Below are 15,519 nucleotides of genomic sequence, written 5' to 3' on the forward strand. Positions count from 1 at the left end.
CTGCCGGTCGTTGTGTTTTGGGTACATCCAGTGCTCACGTTGTCAAGTCGAAATGTATGTTGTCACACTCTTGACTCACGCGCATCGCAAATTTGTTGACTGTGAATCCAGCCTGCTTACATTGATTATTATTACTAACTAGATGGTCCAATTTTACTACAATAAGTACTAATAGCTTTGTTATTCACTTTTTTATGTGCATAAAATAATGTACAAAGTTATTCTCTTATTACGCTTTGTTGCATTTTCATGACATGCGGCAACAATATATAAAATTGTACTTGGGTGCCAAGTGGGTATAGCAGAATAGGATGCCTCGACAAGCTGTCATTTCTTCAAGAATGATTGTAAATAAGTAAAGAATGTACGATATAGTTTTGGCCCATATCTAAAAAGTACACTTTTGAACATTATAGTCCATGCAGCAGGTGAAGTAGAATTCAACTGTTTCATTGACCTCAGCATAGGGAGAGAGCGTTGCTGGGATAATGTGATCATGCTGCTGGGTGCAATATAACGAAGTAAGGCCTTGAAATGGCATTGTAAAATATGAGAACAGAGAAAGTGAGGTGGTGGACCACCATGCTGGATACCAGCAAAGAAAGTTCCTCATTGTACTATGACAAAAATACTGATCATAGACCTACACCTTGTGATAAAAACAGTCAGGTTGAATACTGAGAAAAGTACCCATCGCAGTGGCATCATACTGTCATTCAGTACCAACAGCAGTGTTATTGAGCACCCACAGCTTCAACACTGAGTACCCACATCATTGGCACTGAGCAACCACAGATTCAGCACTAAGTACCAAAAGCAGTGATACTGAGTACCCACAGCTAAGGATGATTACTTACAGCGAAAACACGACAAACCGTAATCAGAAGACAACTTCTTAAATTATTTACTTAGGTGATTTATACGGTTTATATACATAAAAGAGTGAATAATAAAGCAATTAGTACTTATTGTAGTAAAAACGGACCACCCATTTAGTAATAATAATCAATATAAGTAGGCTGAATTCACTAAGTCAAAAAATGTACGATGTGAGTGAGTGTGACATCATAAATTTCTATTTGACAATGTGACCATTGGTACCGACACTACCGTCTGGATGTACCCAATACACAACGACCAGCAGCAGTAGGGTAAATGTACCTATGCATACGCTAAGTGCAAAATCGGTATGTCGTGTTTTTGCGAGAGTCACCGTTAAGGGGTTAAGACATGCTACGGTCAATACATTTTATTTTTGACATTTTGCATTTACAGGGTTATAAGTTTTTTAATTTGTTATGTTCGAATAAAGTGGTTTCCTTTGTTTTTTAGTTAATAAACTCTAAATAATAGTTTGATTATTTTGTATGAAATGTAAATAGTATACACAAACTTCATTAGCATAGTGTTATGTCCCCACCTACCCGTCCCTTACAACTGGGTTCATAAACAAGACCTAATAAGGAATATACACAATTAGCAACAATTTATTTCTATACTTTAATGCCTCGCTATAAATACATCACCTAACATCAAACCTTCACCACATGGAATACAATGAGGCAAATGCTACTATCTCAACTTTAATAAGGAGTCCTTAATGTGAGTACCCTACTTGTCCCTAACAGTCAGTTCTAGTAGAAGTCTACAGACATCTTGTGGGCACAGCCAGCTCACGTGGTATGCCCCTTCCGTGGTAGTCTAAGCCTGAACTGTATTGTCTCATGTCTGAATTCCCTTTCTAAAATGACAGATTCCCAAAATTCCAGGTACAAGAGTAATCATGCTCTGCCACCAGTGTCAAATCTGATTAGGCCAGACCCCAGATTTCCCTACGGTCAGTACTGGCCAGTCTATGAACATTCCAGACATAAATTACAGACTGTCTCTAGACCTGGCTTCACACCAGCGGTCAAACTGTGGTTGGCATAAAGTAAAATAAGGGCTTCAAATCACTGACCTGCCATCATTTTTAGTAGAGTAACCCAAGACTCCAGGTGCGACCCCCCCCCCCCCCCCAACTTAATGTATATGGTCCAGTAATTATAACAATAGGATCTCTTAGGAAGTTACAGGTTCTGTAAGTAGGGTATAAAATACTGGATTAGAGTATTATGGGGCCCATTCCTAGACTGGTGTCTGTCACATATCTAATTAGTCAAAATCATTTTTAAAAAGCCAAGAAACTACCTTCACTGTTGGTTACTAATTCACATCACTGTTGTTCCAGGTTTCTCTTTGAGACGATTAATTGCTGACCAAAACTTTTTAAAATCCCTTGAGAAACCAGAAAAGTTAGAAAAAATTATGATGGATATTTACAGTGGACTTAGCCTACTGGCATGTCATGGCATTACTCACTGTGACATCAAACGTAAGACTTTCTAAGACATAAATGCAATCATGGCATGTGATTCTTAATTGAGTGAAATTTAGAATTAAAGCATAATTATATTAGAATAAGTTTATTTTAGTGTTCTTTTCTGGATGCCTTATATTACAATGTATGCATTTAGCAATGTTGAAGTTGTTTTTATATTTTTCAGCTGAAAATATTTGCATTAAATTTAATCAAGATGATTCATGCACTGCAAAGCTCATAGATTTTGGTTCAAGTAAAACTCAGAAGGATCGAATGACATTTAGAGGTTTAACACCAGAATACCTGCCTCCATCAATTAATAGTTTTCTACACAATGTTTATCTTTTCCAAAAGAAACAGGTATTTTTGCTTGCTACATGACAATGATTTGGGTTTCCACTAAATAAGTGCTGCCACAAAACAAATCATGCCCAATCATCACAGACAAAAATATGTTCCTCTGGCCAGTGGGTCACCAAATCTACCTAACCTAGTTTGTCGGGTGGCCAACAGTTAAACCATTGACCCAGAAACTTTTAAGGTCCAAAAACATACTTACCTTAACTTAATTTTAATTGATATAAACTGAGTAAACTCATGGATATCATATAACCTTAAGTTAAACTTAAGCTGTGCACTTTATTACAAGCAAGGAACACTTAATAATTTGTCTCAATGCTTCTGAAAAGTTATTTAATCCTGCTTGAAAGGTATTTTTTTCCAAATTCAGTTGTTCAAGATAAACTAAATCTATATGATAATTTTATTTTACTTCCTTTCTGCTTTAGCTACGAGCCATCCCCTCACCCTATCCAAGACTGTGTGGTAAGGACGATGTATGGGCTGCTGGTATGGTGGCGGTTTTCCTTATTAAAGGTGTACACCCTACAATCAAATTTTTTACTGGTCTCCCTGATTATCCAAGCCAAGGAAATGTTGAAGACTTGCGGTATAAGACCATGGAAAATGTAATTCAATAGCTCGGTGATAGTTTTTGTTGAAAAAGTGCTTGATTATTTTGTTGTTTTTAAAAATCTCCTATGATTATTAACTAAAGCAATTTAGGTTATGTATTATGTATCCAAGTGCCTATCGCACATCTTTTGACTAAGTATTTTTTTACTAACATTTTTTTACAGATTGGAAAAATGACAGATCCTTTACCAGAATACTTTTTTGCTGCTACTCAGTCTGTCATCTCAGAGCTTTTGCATCACGTGCTTGTTGTTGACCAGAATATGAGATGGACTGCTGAAAGAGCAATCTCATTTTTAAGAGGTATTTATTTGTTCATATAAAATGGTATTGGTTATCTATTCTTTTTTACTTGATGGTATATATTTTAAAATGTTTAAATAAAGTATTAGATTTTATTTTTACACCTGTATTATGAATAGCAGAAAAAATCACTTTTATTGTGAACATTTACAATCAGCAACAAACAAAATGTTCATGAGACACTTGTAGGGGATCATCCATTTTGGGCTGATGTTGGACCAAAATAACCATACACATGTTGACTTTTATTGCTACAATTAACACATATTAGCCTGCATGAAAAATGTATACGTTAAATAATAATAAATATCAGTGCTTGTGGCTAATAAAGATTGGCGGGTAACTAACTCATAAATACTAATTACCAAATTATCTTAAAAGGAGTAATGAAGGAAACAGAAATAAGGGTCAGTGTCATGAACCTGAGGTGGCCTTAGGATGTATTACATTGCTGTGTACAGAAAGAGAAAATAAACACTTTTTTTTTTAAAAACTTGTTTTTCCAGTAAAAAAAATGTTTATAATCATTATGAGTTTTTGGTTTAAATGAAAAATCAAGCACTAGATATAAAAGTTACTTATAATCTTGGTGACAATCTTTTTGGCTCTAGACTTTTTGACTAATCTTCTTCCAGACAATTGTAACTTGAGGATGCACAAGTTTAATAAGCTGAACCAGTGTTGAAGCATCTGTATCTCCACTTCTATTACTACTAATTAACTGTGTGTGTGTAAACATATGACTGACCAGGCATTCCCAATTCAGACCAATCTTCCCCTATCTTCTGTTATCTGCATTAATTAAATTCCTCACCTAAACCTTTTCTCAGTTGCTTTCTACCTTCCTTTTTTTTCCTTTTATAAATTGTCTTGTGTATAGTTAACCTACTACAACCTTTTATGTTTCCTCCATGTACATAAAAATTGGCTGCCTCCTTGTCTCACCTATTCATCCTGATTATCTGTTTTAAATTCAAAAAGATCATATTTCAATAATATTTTCTCAATATTGTTCCTTCCACCTTTCTCAAGAATATTAAATCTAGACTTTGCATTCTTCTTACTAATACTAATACACCTCACAAGCAGTAACCATTGTAAAATATTTAAATTACACCCACCTATAGTGTGGTAGGAGTTTGATTTGTCAGCAACATTTCTCTAATTGTAATTAATTATAAGAAATGTTGAACTTTAGTATTTCTATCTAATATTTTTTTTGAATGCGTCCAGAGTGGACAGGAGATGGACATGCTTCATGGGAATGGGGGAGGGAGAAGAAAACACTATATGTGTATATTTGTGTGCATTTTCATGATATTATCCTTCTTGTTCTCGATTAAAGAAAAACTGAGAAGTGAGCCACATTCTAAGAAGTTTAAATCAGATTTGCTGATTGAGCCAGTAGTTGTCAAGGTAAGTAGCTGTGGATGTTATGTCCTTATTCAACTCCTCTTTCTAGCACCCATGCCAACACTATTTGTTTTTATCTAGTTTATCCTCAACTATTAATATCAATTACCCCTATAATTCTTAATATTGGGTTAAATTTAGGGTTAGGGTCAGATGTAAAACAAGGTTAAACTATGAAAGCTAGCTTTCTGTCGGGACATGGTTAAACTCACTATGCTTTAAGCTATTAGATAGAAAGTATCAATATAAAAACATCGATTTGTTATTAAATAATTTGTTTATTGCTCTGAACGGGTTAGACTGCCATGTAGTCTGTAGTAATGTTTTTACAATTATCAATCAATTTAGCCGGCTAATAATAAAAAGAATTTCCAGAAAATTCTTTATTAATACATGAATGATTTTAAAAATATACAACTTTTGTTGCTTAGAGAGAAAACTCTTGTGAAGATGTTGATATAAAAAAGTGTAAAGGCATCAGCAAGCCTCATCTTCCTGTTAATCGGAATCCCTCAGAAGACAATGCTGTTGGGCTTACATTTGGTACTGCTTTTAAACTGAAGACAGGTAAGTTATTAATTTTTTTTTAAAGTAATTATTGTTCACATTTTGTCAAAACATTTTAAAATATTCAACAACAAATAATCACTATTCTACTTTATTTTGTAAAAAAGATATTTTTAAAGTAATCTCTAAATATAGTAATATGCCAGTTGGCTAATTGAAAAGCCTTCCTAATGCTCACTAATTGAACCAAATTACGGGAGGGGGGGAGGCCGTTTTGTAAAGAGAATATCATAGCTGCGGTTGGATTATCTTTATTCTATAGAAACCATCCCACGCTCTTGTATATTCTTTTTCCCTTTGTTGTTAAACCATTGCAAAAGCCAAGTTCTCTTTCTCCTACAATCAAACACGCTGTTGTCGGCAAAATTCTTCATTAAAAAATCCCTCTCGCAAGAGGCCGCTAGATATTAAGATGACTTTTGCTTCTTTATAGTGTTGGTTAGGGGCCCGTAATCCATTGTGATTTTACAATATAAAACGTACATTTGTTGTATTGGTAGAACTACTATTCTTTACTATCCTGTAATCTACAAATAATCCAAAAGAATATAACAACAATAATTTTGGTTTTATGTATGTTTACTTCTTTTTGTTTTACAAAAAATGTGATAGCAAACTTGTATATAATACATTCTCTCCCTTGAGTATTTTATAATAGGCTTTAAGAAAAAAAGTTGAGACCATCCAAAAGTCGGTACTGATGGAATGAAGCACATCGACGCTTTGTTGTCCCTTTTAGATTCCTTTCTCCTCCCTGCTCTTAGCAAGTCATCATCATCATAAGGGTTCGGCGTGGGCGAGTCGGTAAAGCTCATGGTTGCTAAACCGAAAAGTCTCGAGTTCGAACCCTCGGGCAGATGAGGCTCGTTAGCTGGGGACAGCCACTCTTCTAGGAGAGACAACTCCAAAATCAAACAACTGCTGCCTTGTAGTTTGTTCTTGGTTGGACAAAGGCTATGGAAGCAAATCCAAAAAGAAAAGCAGGCTGAAATCGGAGTCAATGGCCTCAATGGCGCATAACCAGTTGACACGTAATGCTTAATTGTGTTGAAGGCGTGGTCGAGTCGGCAAAAAGCTCATGGTTGATAAATTCGAACAAAGTCTCGAGTTCAAACCCCCTGGCAGATAAATCTCGATCCCCTTCATCACTAAAAATTAAGAACGAAGAAGAAGAAGAAGAGATCATCATCGTTCCTTTGTGGCCCCTGGGGAGCAAAGGGCTGCAACTACACATTTCCAGCAGACTCGATTTTGGGCTGCTCCCTTAATCTGTGCCCATGTGAGCCCAGCTATTTTCGCCTCTTCTTCAACCGTTCTTTTCCATGTTTTCTTTGGCTGGCCCACTTTCCTTTTTTTCCTAGGGATTCCAGTCCATAGCATGTTTTGCGATGTTTTCTTTTTCTCTTCTAACGTGTGTCCGATCCATCCCCATTTACGGGCCTTGATATCTTTCTCTATTGGCTGTTGCTTTAAAATTTGCCACAGGTCTTTGATATTTTGTCTGGCCATCTTATTTTAAGTATTTGTCGTAAGCATTTGTTTACTAATGCCTGTAGCCTATCAGTATTTGTCTTCGTAACCCTCCAAGTCTCCGAGCCATAGAGCAGCACTGCCTTGACATTCGTGTTGAAAATCCCAATTTTGCTCCGGAGTGACAGAGCCTTGCACCTCTTCTAGGAGAGACAACTCCAAAATCAAACAACTGCTGCCTTGTAGTTTGTTCTTGGTTGGACAAAGGCTATGGAAGCAAATCCAAAAAGAAAAGCAGGCTGAAATCGGAGTCAATGGCCTCAATGGCGCATAACCAGTTGACACGTAATGCTTAATTGTGTTGAAGGCGTGGTCGAGTCGGCAAAAAGCTCATGGTTGATAAATTCGAACAAAGTCTCGAGTTCAAACCCCCTGGCAGATAAATATCGATCCCCTTCATCACTAAAAATTAAGAACGAAGAAGAAGAAGAAGAGATCATCATCGTTCCTTTGTGGCCCTTGGGGAGCAAAGGGCTGCAACTACACATTTCCAGCAGACTCGATTTTGGGCTGCTCCCTTAATCTGTGCCCATGTGAGCCCAGCTATTTTCGCCTCTTCTTCAACCGTTCTTTTCCATGTTTTCTTTGGCTGGCCCACTTTCCTTTTTTTCCTAGGGATTCCAGTCCATAGCATGTTTTGCGATGTTTTCTTTTTCTCTTCTAACGTGTGTCCGATCCATCCCCATTTACGGGCCTTGATATCTTTCTCTATTGGCTGTTGCTTTAAAATTTGCCACAGGTCTTTGATATTTTGTCTGGCCATCTTATTTTAAGTATTTGTCGTAAGCATTTGTTTACTAATGCCTGTAGCCTATCAGTATTTGTCTTCGTAACCCTCCAAGTCTCCGAGCCATAGAGCAGCACTGCCTTGACATTCGTGTTGAAAATCCCAATTTTGCTCCGGAGTGACAGAGCCTTGCACCTCCACATCAGGCGCAGTGAGTTGAAGGCACATCTAGCCTTGTTGATACGACATTTTATGTCCTCGTCTGCGCTCTTAGCAAGTAGTGAATAGATAAATGAATCGTTTGCGAACTTCCTAGCTGTACATTCTCCACTTCTCACATTTTATCAGACACTAGTCAGCGGAAATTATTTTAATAGCACATAATTAATTTGTTTGATGAATCTTATTCATAAAACAAGTAAGGTAAGACTATTTTTTATATTATTAGTAATATTAATAAATGACGCGATTTAGAGGTGAGGCTTTGGCCTTTTGTGAGTAGTCAAAAAAGCATGATATCATTTGTGGATGTCCCTTAAATTAGATTTTCCTCCTCGTGAGCTGGGCACATACAGCTGTACATGTGAACATCGTGTGTCTGTCTTTTATGTAATACTGCACCCTTCATGCTTTCGCAGTGAAAATTTGGGACGTTTTTGAGTACACTCCCGTAAAGATTTCTGTCATAGGCCAAACATTTGTTTAAAGTTAATGGAGTTATGGCTTCCTACAAAATTTGTAGTTGAGCGCCCCGAGATCCCCAGTGTCTACCTTAGCACCTTGGGTCCGCTTATTGGGTGTCCTGCACAGGGGATAAGTGTACTACTTGAATCATTAGTCTCGCTGCATTAGGGGCCTCTGCAGGGGGTCTGTGTCCCAAGAGCCCAGTGATGCCTCTCACACCATCGAAGTCCCCGAGGGGTGTTTCTTTCACCATCAGCGTAAACATGGGCTTGTCTGTGGTAGTGTTAACAAACTAGCGCCCTAACAACTAAGCTGGCTAGTCTCTGTGGTAATGTTGACAAACTAGCGCCCCGTCAACTAAGCTGGCTAGTCTCTGTGGTAATGTTGACAAACTAGCGCCCCGTCAACTAAGCTGGCTAGTCTCTGTGGTAATGTTGACAAACTAGCGCCCCGTCAACTAAGCTGGCTAGTCTCTGTGGTAATGTTGACAAACTAGCACCCCGTCAACTAAGCTGGCTAGTCTCTGTGGTAATGTTGACAAACTAGCACCCCGTCAACTAAGCTGGCTAGTCTCTGTGGTAATGTTGACAAACTAGCGCCCCGTCAACTAAGCTGGCTAGTCTCTGTGGTAATGTTGACAAACTAGCGCCCCGTCAACTAAGCTGGCTAGTCTCTGTGGTAATGTTGACAAACTAGCGCCCCGTCAACTAAGCTGGCTAGTCTCTGTGGTAATGTTGACAAACTAGCGCCCCGTCAACTAAGCTGGCTAGTCTCTGTGGTAATGTTGACAAACTAGCGCCCACACACTTATACACACACACTTATACACACACAAACATACATACAAATACACACACTTACACACTGTTTTATAATAATTTCCTTATCCAATGATATGTATATTTATAAATTTTCTATGTGGTTTCACCCAAATCCACTTCAGTGGACGGTGTATTTGGTGTCACTCGCTGTCTAACTTTTTGTTGAATGGCGTCAATTTTGTGCAAACAATATATTAATCTACCTAGAAAAAGCATTTGGGAGCCTAATTCTAACAGTTATTTATTCAATTGCTAAATCATTGTTTTTGTATTAACCCTTTGAGCCCTGGCCTCCCTGGCCTAGTTTCTCCCATTTCCTGAGCTCCCAGGGCCAAACCAATTTTCACTTATCTGCTTCTAGCTTTGCCTATAACTTTTGAACTGTTTGAGATAATCAGACCAAATTTGGTATCCAGACTCAGGATCAAACATCAAAGCAGAAAGATTCTGAAATTCTTTATTTGTTTACAATGCATGAACAGTGTATATAAAACGAACACGTAATTATTGTTTCGATAGAACATAGAAGAAAACAATTTACATTTAGTAACCATTTTGTTATTATTGATACCTGGCCATACTAGTTCATCGCCAGAAGTCCACTTTTGTGTGATAACTTTCAAAACAGTTATCACTGCCGACCCGATGCAAAGAAAAACGCCGCATGTTTTGCACCAGTAAACAGGGTTTTTTTTTCGTTTCGGCAAGTCTTTGTCCTTGGCATCACGTGCATCAGAACGTACATGAACCGTTTCATTGTCACTGTCAATTTCAATGTCAATGAGTTCAGTCTCAAATTCAACGTCACTATCATCATAATAAAGACCAGGAATATTATCTTCTTCATCAGAATCAATAAGTAGTTGTATTGCCTGAGATGCAGTCATTCTACTTCTTTTGTTGATATTTCGGTCTTTTGCTTCATCTTTTGCACCAACTTTATGTGCTGAAGTCGATGGCTGTGGCTCAGCTTTTCATTTCGGCGGCATTGCTATGAAATGTAAACACTTTCACTTTTCCTAAAATCTATTTTTAGAATCATAATCACGCACTAAAAAGACTTATGCGCAGTTTTAGTCAGTCTTCCGCTAATTATATTTAATTAGACAGTATACCGGCCGCTAGGAATATGACGCTAGATCATCAGGCCGGAAAACCGGCTTTTCAGACATATATGCCTAATGTGTAAGCCGGTTTACCGGCCTGGCGGGCTCAAAGGGTTAAATTGCTACACCTCTGTATGTATATATACATATATTTATCAATTTTAATTATTTTAAACTGTAAACATGTGAGCATATTTTGAGGCACATTACTTTTCTTTAGAGGTTTTTCTTCAGTCACTATAATATAAAGAAAGATTGAATGTGTATAATATTACTTTTCAGTTGCTGTGGAATCAGTGGCAGCTTTAAAGTGTCAACCCACAGAAAAGTCACCTGTAATGCCTTTCTCAAAGTCTAAATGCTGGGCCAGTCCAGAAAATCAGCAACTTACAGAGGATATGGAATATGATCAGTTAGTTAAATCATTTAGTGAGAAGCTACCAATGCATAAAGAAGGAAAGCTACCAATGCATAAAGAAGAAAGTTTTGATCCTAATGCCAAACAGATTGTAGAGGAGCATAATGTTTTTTTTGGGGTACATAAAAAGGTTACAGACATTTCATTTGTTCACAAGGAACAGAGTTCTTTCATTCTTGGAACTTCTCCTTTCCTGCCTAAATTTGCTCCTATAGTTTCCAGGGAAGTTTACAAATTTACAGGTAAAAGTAGCCAGTTTCTAAACACGACTATTCCTGAACCCCATTTTGATCAAGCAACTGGAAATATTCCAAACATGGGTGCTTTATTCGATGACTTGATTAAAAAGTAATATAAGGAAAGTACAATACAATATGTTACATGAAATGTAACATCATTAAAATTGTTTAATTTTCTCATTTATTATTGATGATTAGATTTCTATCTCTAACATTTTGATTGCTTTCACTTCATACAGTTTCTTTTTGTATTAGTAAAGCTTTTATCTGTGGTTTTTGGTAATTTAATTTTATATTTGTAAAGTGTATGTCCTGATTGTCCCTTCATACGGAATTATTTCTCATGTATAAAAAAACTATTTAAAAAAGTAACCTTTGTCAAATGATGGCCAAATGATTCACCCCTCAATTCCTCTCTATGTATTGAACTACAGCTGCACTCATGGCAGCAACAAAAGAGAGGTCTAGCTTGGCAGTCATTAAATAATAAATAACTTTTTTAAAAGCATTTTTTGGCTACCAATTAATTTTGATAATTGAAATTGGTATAAACTGGTGAATAAATGTAGTTTTTAGTAGTACAGAAACCTATCTTTCTTTTTTAATATTGTAACAATTGTAACTGTTGTATGTAGATTAGAATTTTTCTTTAAAAGACAATTAAAAATTTATAATAAAAAAAATTGAAAAGCTCATATAAGTCCTGCAAGTTTGAAAACTAAATATTGATGAAAATTGTATGCATATTACTAATAATATACAATAATTTGAATTTTCAATATATTATTTTTATCTTAACAAATAGTGATTTTCCTCCAAATTTTTATGTTTTTTATTTTAATGTATACTTAGGTCAAAATAATGTGTAACTGCTCTTCATTCAGATTTTAGTAATAAAAGTAAGGTTATGAAACATTTATTTTGGTGGTGATGTTTTTACTCTAAAATAGTTAATTATTTAATTATTAGATGTAGTTCATCTTCTGTGACCAGAGCATACAAATGTGATCACAAGCTTCATCCATAAATACTCTTTGTATTCCTGTCAGGTAATAATTAGAACGGAACCTCACCTTTAATGTAAGGCCTTGACATCGTAATTCATTAATTTTTCTTGTAATAGTCTAATAGGTCTAAATAACACCAGTGCACTACTTACCTTTTTGGGAAAAAGGATTTAGCTTGTTAGGACCAGTGGCGTAGTGAGGTCGGGTGTCACCCGGTGCGGCACTTAATGGTGTCACCCCCCCAGAGGTATAGAGACCCTTCCCAGGGACAAACTTTCAAATTTTTGATTTGCACCCCCCCCCCTCAAGTTTTCGATTTGCAACCCCCCCCCCCTCAAACTTTCGATTTGCACCCCCCTCCCTCGAGTTTTTCTCTCTATATTTTGCTATTTTTTGCCTTGGTGTCACCCCCCTAAATGGTGTCACCCGGTGCGGTCCGCACCCCCCCCCCCTCGCTACGCCCCTTGTTAGGACACTTGTATTTTAGCCAAATCTATGCTTAGAAATCACAGAACCTATACCACTCTTTACGAGGAATCTTAATTCAGTAATACCTCATCACTTTAGTTAGACCACTAGTTTTCAGCTTCTTCATCTAGATGTAACTCAGTTTCAGATTTACTTATTACAAGTAATTTAAGCATTATCTTAATAAATCATGGTTTGCAGGGTTTAATTTCGAACACAAACGAAAAAACCATAACGCTTTCCAAGGCGTCCGCGCCCAGAGAGAGCCTATCCAGCATTCTCTAAAAGTCTAATTTCACCATCCGTTTTAATAACACTGAAAAAAAAACAGAAAAAAAAAACAAAAATAGTGATTTTGAGATATCATAGACTAATTAGAAAATAGTATAAATAATCGTAACATTTTTCTGTTTTAATTATGAACCTTAACATAAACAAATCAATGCGGTAGTAATAAAAACGGGAGAATTATCACAACGGAAAAAAATCAACTGAAAAGATGGGCAGAATACTTCGAAGAGACTTCGAAGAAACAGACCAGATCCAGAAGAAGCTGCTGACTTCACTGAAATAAATCTACACTTCGAAATGTATAGAGGACCCATCCTAGAACAAGAAATAAGCTATTAAAAAACAAAAAGCAATAAGGCTCCAGGAGAGGACAGAATTACTGCGGAGATGCTAAAGGCAGACCCAAAAATAGGTGCAGAAACTCTATCAGGAATCTTCAATATAGTATGGAATGAAGAAAAAGTCCCAGATTCTTGGAAACGGGGAATCATCATCAAATTACCCAAAAAGGGCGACCTTAATGTTTGTGAGAACTGGAGAGGCATTAACCTTCTGTCAGTACCAGGAAAAATCTTCTGCAGTCTTATTACAAAGAATAAGGAAAGGAAATGATGAAATCCTTCATGAAGAACAAGCTGGCTTCAGGGCCAACAGGTCATGTAATGACCAAATATTTGTCTTGCGCACTATAGTGGAACAGTCCCTGGAATGGAATTCGTCTCTCTACATCAACTACATAAATTTCGAGAAAGCATTCGATAGCATCCACCACTCATCATTATGGAAGATACTAGAGCTATATGGCTTTCCAGGAAAAGTCATAAACATACTTAAGGACATGTACTATGACAACCAATGCTGTGTGCGACATGAAAATCAACAAAGTGAATGGTTCAAGGTAAAAACAGGAGTCAGACAAGGATGTGTCATATCACCTGTCATATTTTTGGTGGTAATAGACTGGATTATGAGAAGAGCCACTGAGGATAAGCCAATAGTAATTGTTTTGGAACTTACCAACCACCTGTAGGACTGTAACTTTGCTGATGACTTGGCTTTACTCTCACATGCCCATAGGAAGACCACTGGAAACATGGAGGAGAGAGATGGAAGAAGAAGTGCAGGCTACTGGCATTACCTGGCATGAACTAAAGTGGCTTGCCCAAGACAGAGTGGAATGGCGGAGGTGTGTTGCTGCCCTATACTATAGTCTATACTCCACAGGGGAGTGATGAGGATTAAGTAAGTAAGTAGGCCTAAGTAATTTTAAAAAATTAAACTATTGAGAGCGAGTTGAATTTCTTTTTTAATTACCTCCCCTGGCAAAATTTAATTTAAAAATATTTTAATTAATTATTTCTATATTAATATATATATATATTATAATAGATTGGAAACACTGACGAGAAGCCGCGTTGATTGTTAACAAGCCTTTATTCAGCCATGATGGAGAGAGAGAGGAACAGGAAGTAACAATAGATAAATACAAGGGACATCACTCAATAACAACATTATAAATATAACTAATACAAGAAGAGTGAGTTCCCCTGACCTCACAAATCCCAATATATTACATCCCTTTACCCTTAGTAAACACAACACATCTCTCAATAGAACAATTGACAGTATCCTAAAATCACCAATATATTGTAACATGAACACTATGGTAGATTACATCCTTACAAACAATGCACAATATGCTACAACATAATCAAGATACAAAACAATGATGTCAAAGTCCTTTTGACCTTTAAAATCATAGGTCTAACTTATCTGGGACCTTGATTGTCCTGTTTGACCTTCTCAGTGGCTTTTGATTTGGTGACTCAAGATTCTGACCATCTGGATTCTCTATCTCAGGAGGTCTAGGATTTAAATCATTAATTCCAGAATTTACATTTTCTGACTCCAGACTACTTGGTTCACTCATATCAACAGAACTTGGTTGTGGAACAAACTGAGTTGGTGTGAACTGTTCAGATTTGGTGGGATTGACAGATTCACACTTATTATCTGCACAAGTTATTTTTAACTGGTCTGCATGTCTACGGACAATAAGTCCATCATTTGTTTTTACTTTATAAGACACAGGTCCTGTACATTGAACAATATGACCTGGTATCCATTTTTCCTTTCTCCCATAATTTCTTAGATACACATTCTCATTAACACCAAATTCTCTTTCAATGGATGATTTGTCATGATTTACTTTTTGTGTATGTTGATGTTGGGAAACAGACCTTTGAACAGTTGGATGTAGTAGATCAAGGTGGGTTTTAATTTTCCTACCACATAACAATTCACATGGTGCAACACCTGTTGTTATATGAGGAGTTGTGCGGTATTTGGTTAAGAACCTGTTTACTCTTTCTCTAAGAGAAAACTTGTTACCGGTACTCATTTTTACCATAGCGGTTTTGAATATGCCTACCGCTCTTTCAGCCAAAAAATTCCCAGCAGGATGATAGGGGGATGTGGTTATATGCTCAATACCATTTGCCACACAAAACAGTTTAAACTCATGAGCTGTGAAACTAGGCCCATTATCTGAAACAATTTGATCTGGTAATCCATGAGTTGAAAATATTTCCTTAAGTTCTATAATGGT

At 36.7% G+C, this 15,519-nt stretch overlaps 1 protein-coding gene across 1 annotated transcript in view; it reads left to right on the forward strand.

Annotated features, from left to right (window-relative positions):
* Positions 1–12,064, forward strand: part of LOC131949966 (uncharacterized) — a 25,700-nt gene extending 13,636 nt beyond the window's left edge. Inside the window, exons 8-14 of the mRNA XM_059311942.1 lie at positions 2,231–2,374; positions 2,547–2,722; positions 3,151–3,330; positions 3,502–3,640; positions 4,986–5,056; positions 5,485–5,620; positions 10,771–12,064. Coding sequence (XP_059167925.1) covers positions 2,231–2,374; positions 2,547–2,722; positions 3,151–3,330; positions 3,502–3,640; positions 4,986–5,056; positions 5,485–5,620; positions 10,771–11,258 — 1,334 coding nt within the window. The 3' untranslated portion in view covers positions 11,259–12,064. The remainder of the gene's footprint in view (positions 1–2,230; positions 2,375–2,546; positions 2,723–3,150; positions 3,331–3,501; positions 3,641–4,985; positions 5,057–5,484; positions 5,621–10,770) is intronic.
* Positions 12,065–15,519: the final 3,455 nt, after the last annotated feature.

Source organism: Physella acuta, unplaced genomic scaffold, assembly GCF_028476545.2.
Source record: "Physella acuta isolate Inbredline_101_S28 unplaced genomic scaffold, ASM2847654v3 ptg000722l, whole genome shotgun sequence".
Classification (NCBI taxonomy): Eukaryota; Metazoa; Mollusca; class Gastropoda; family Physidae; genus Physella; species Physella acuta.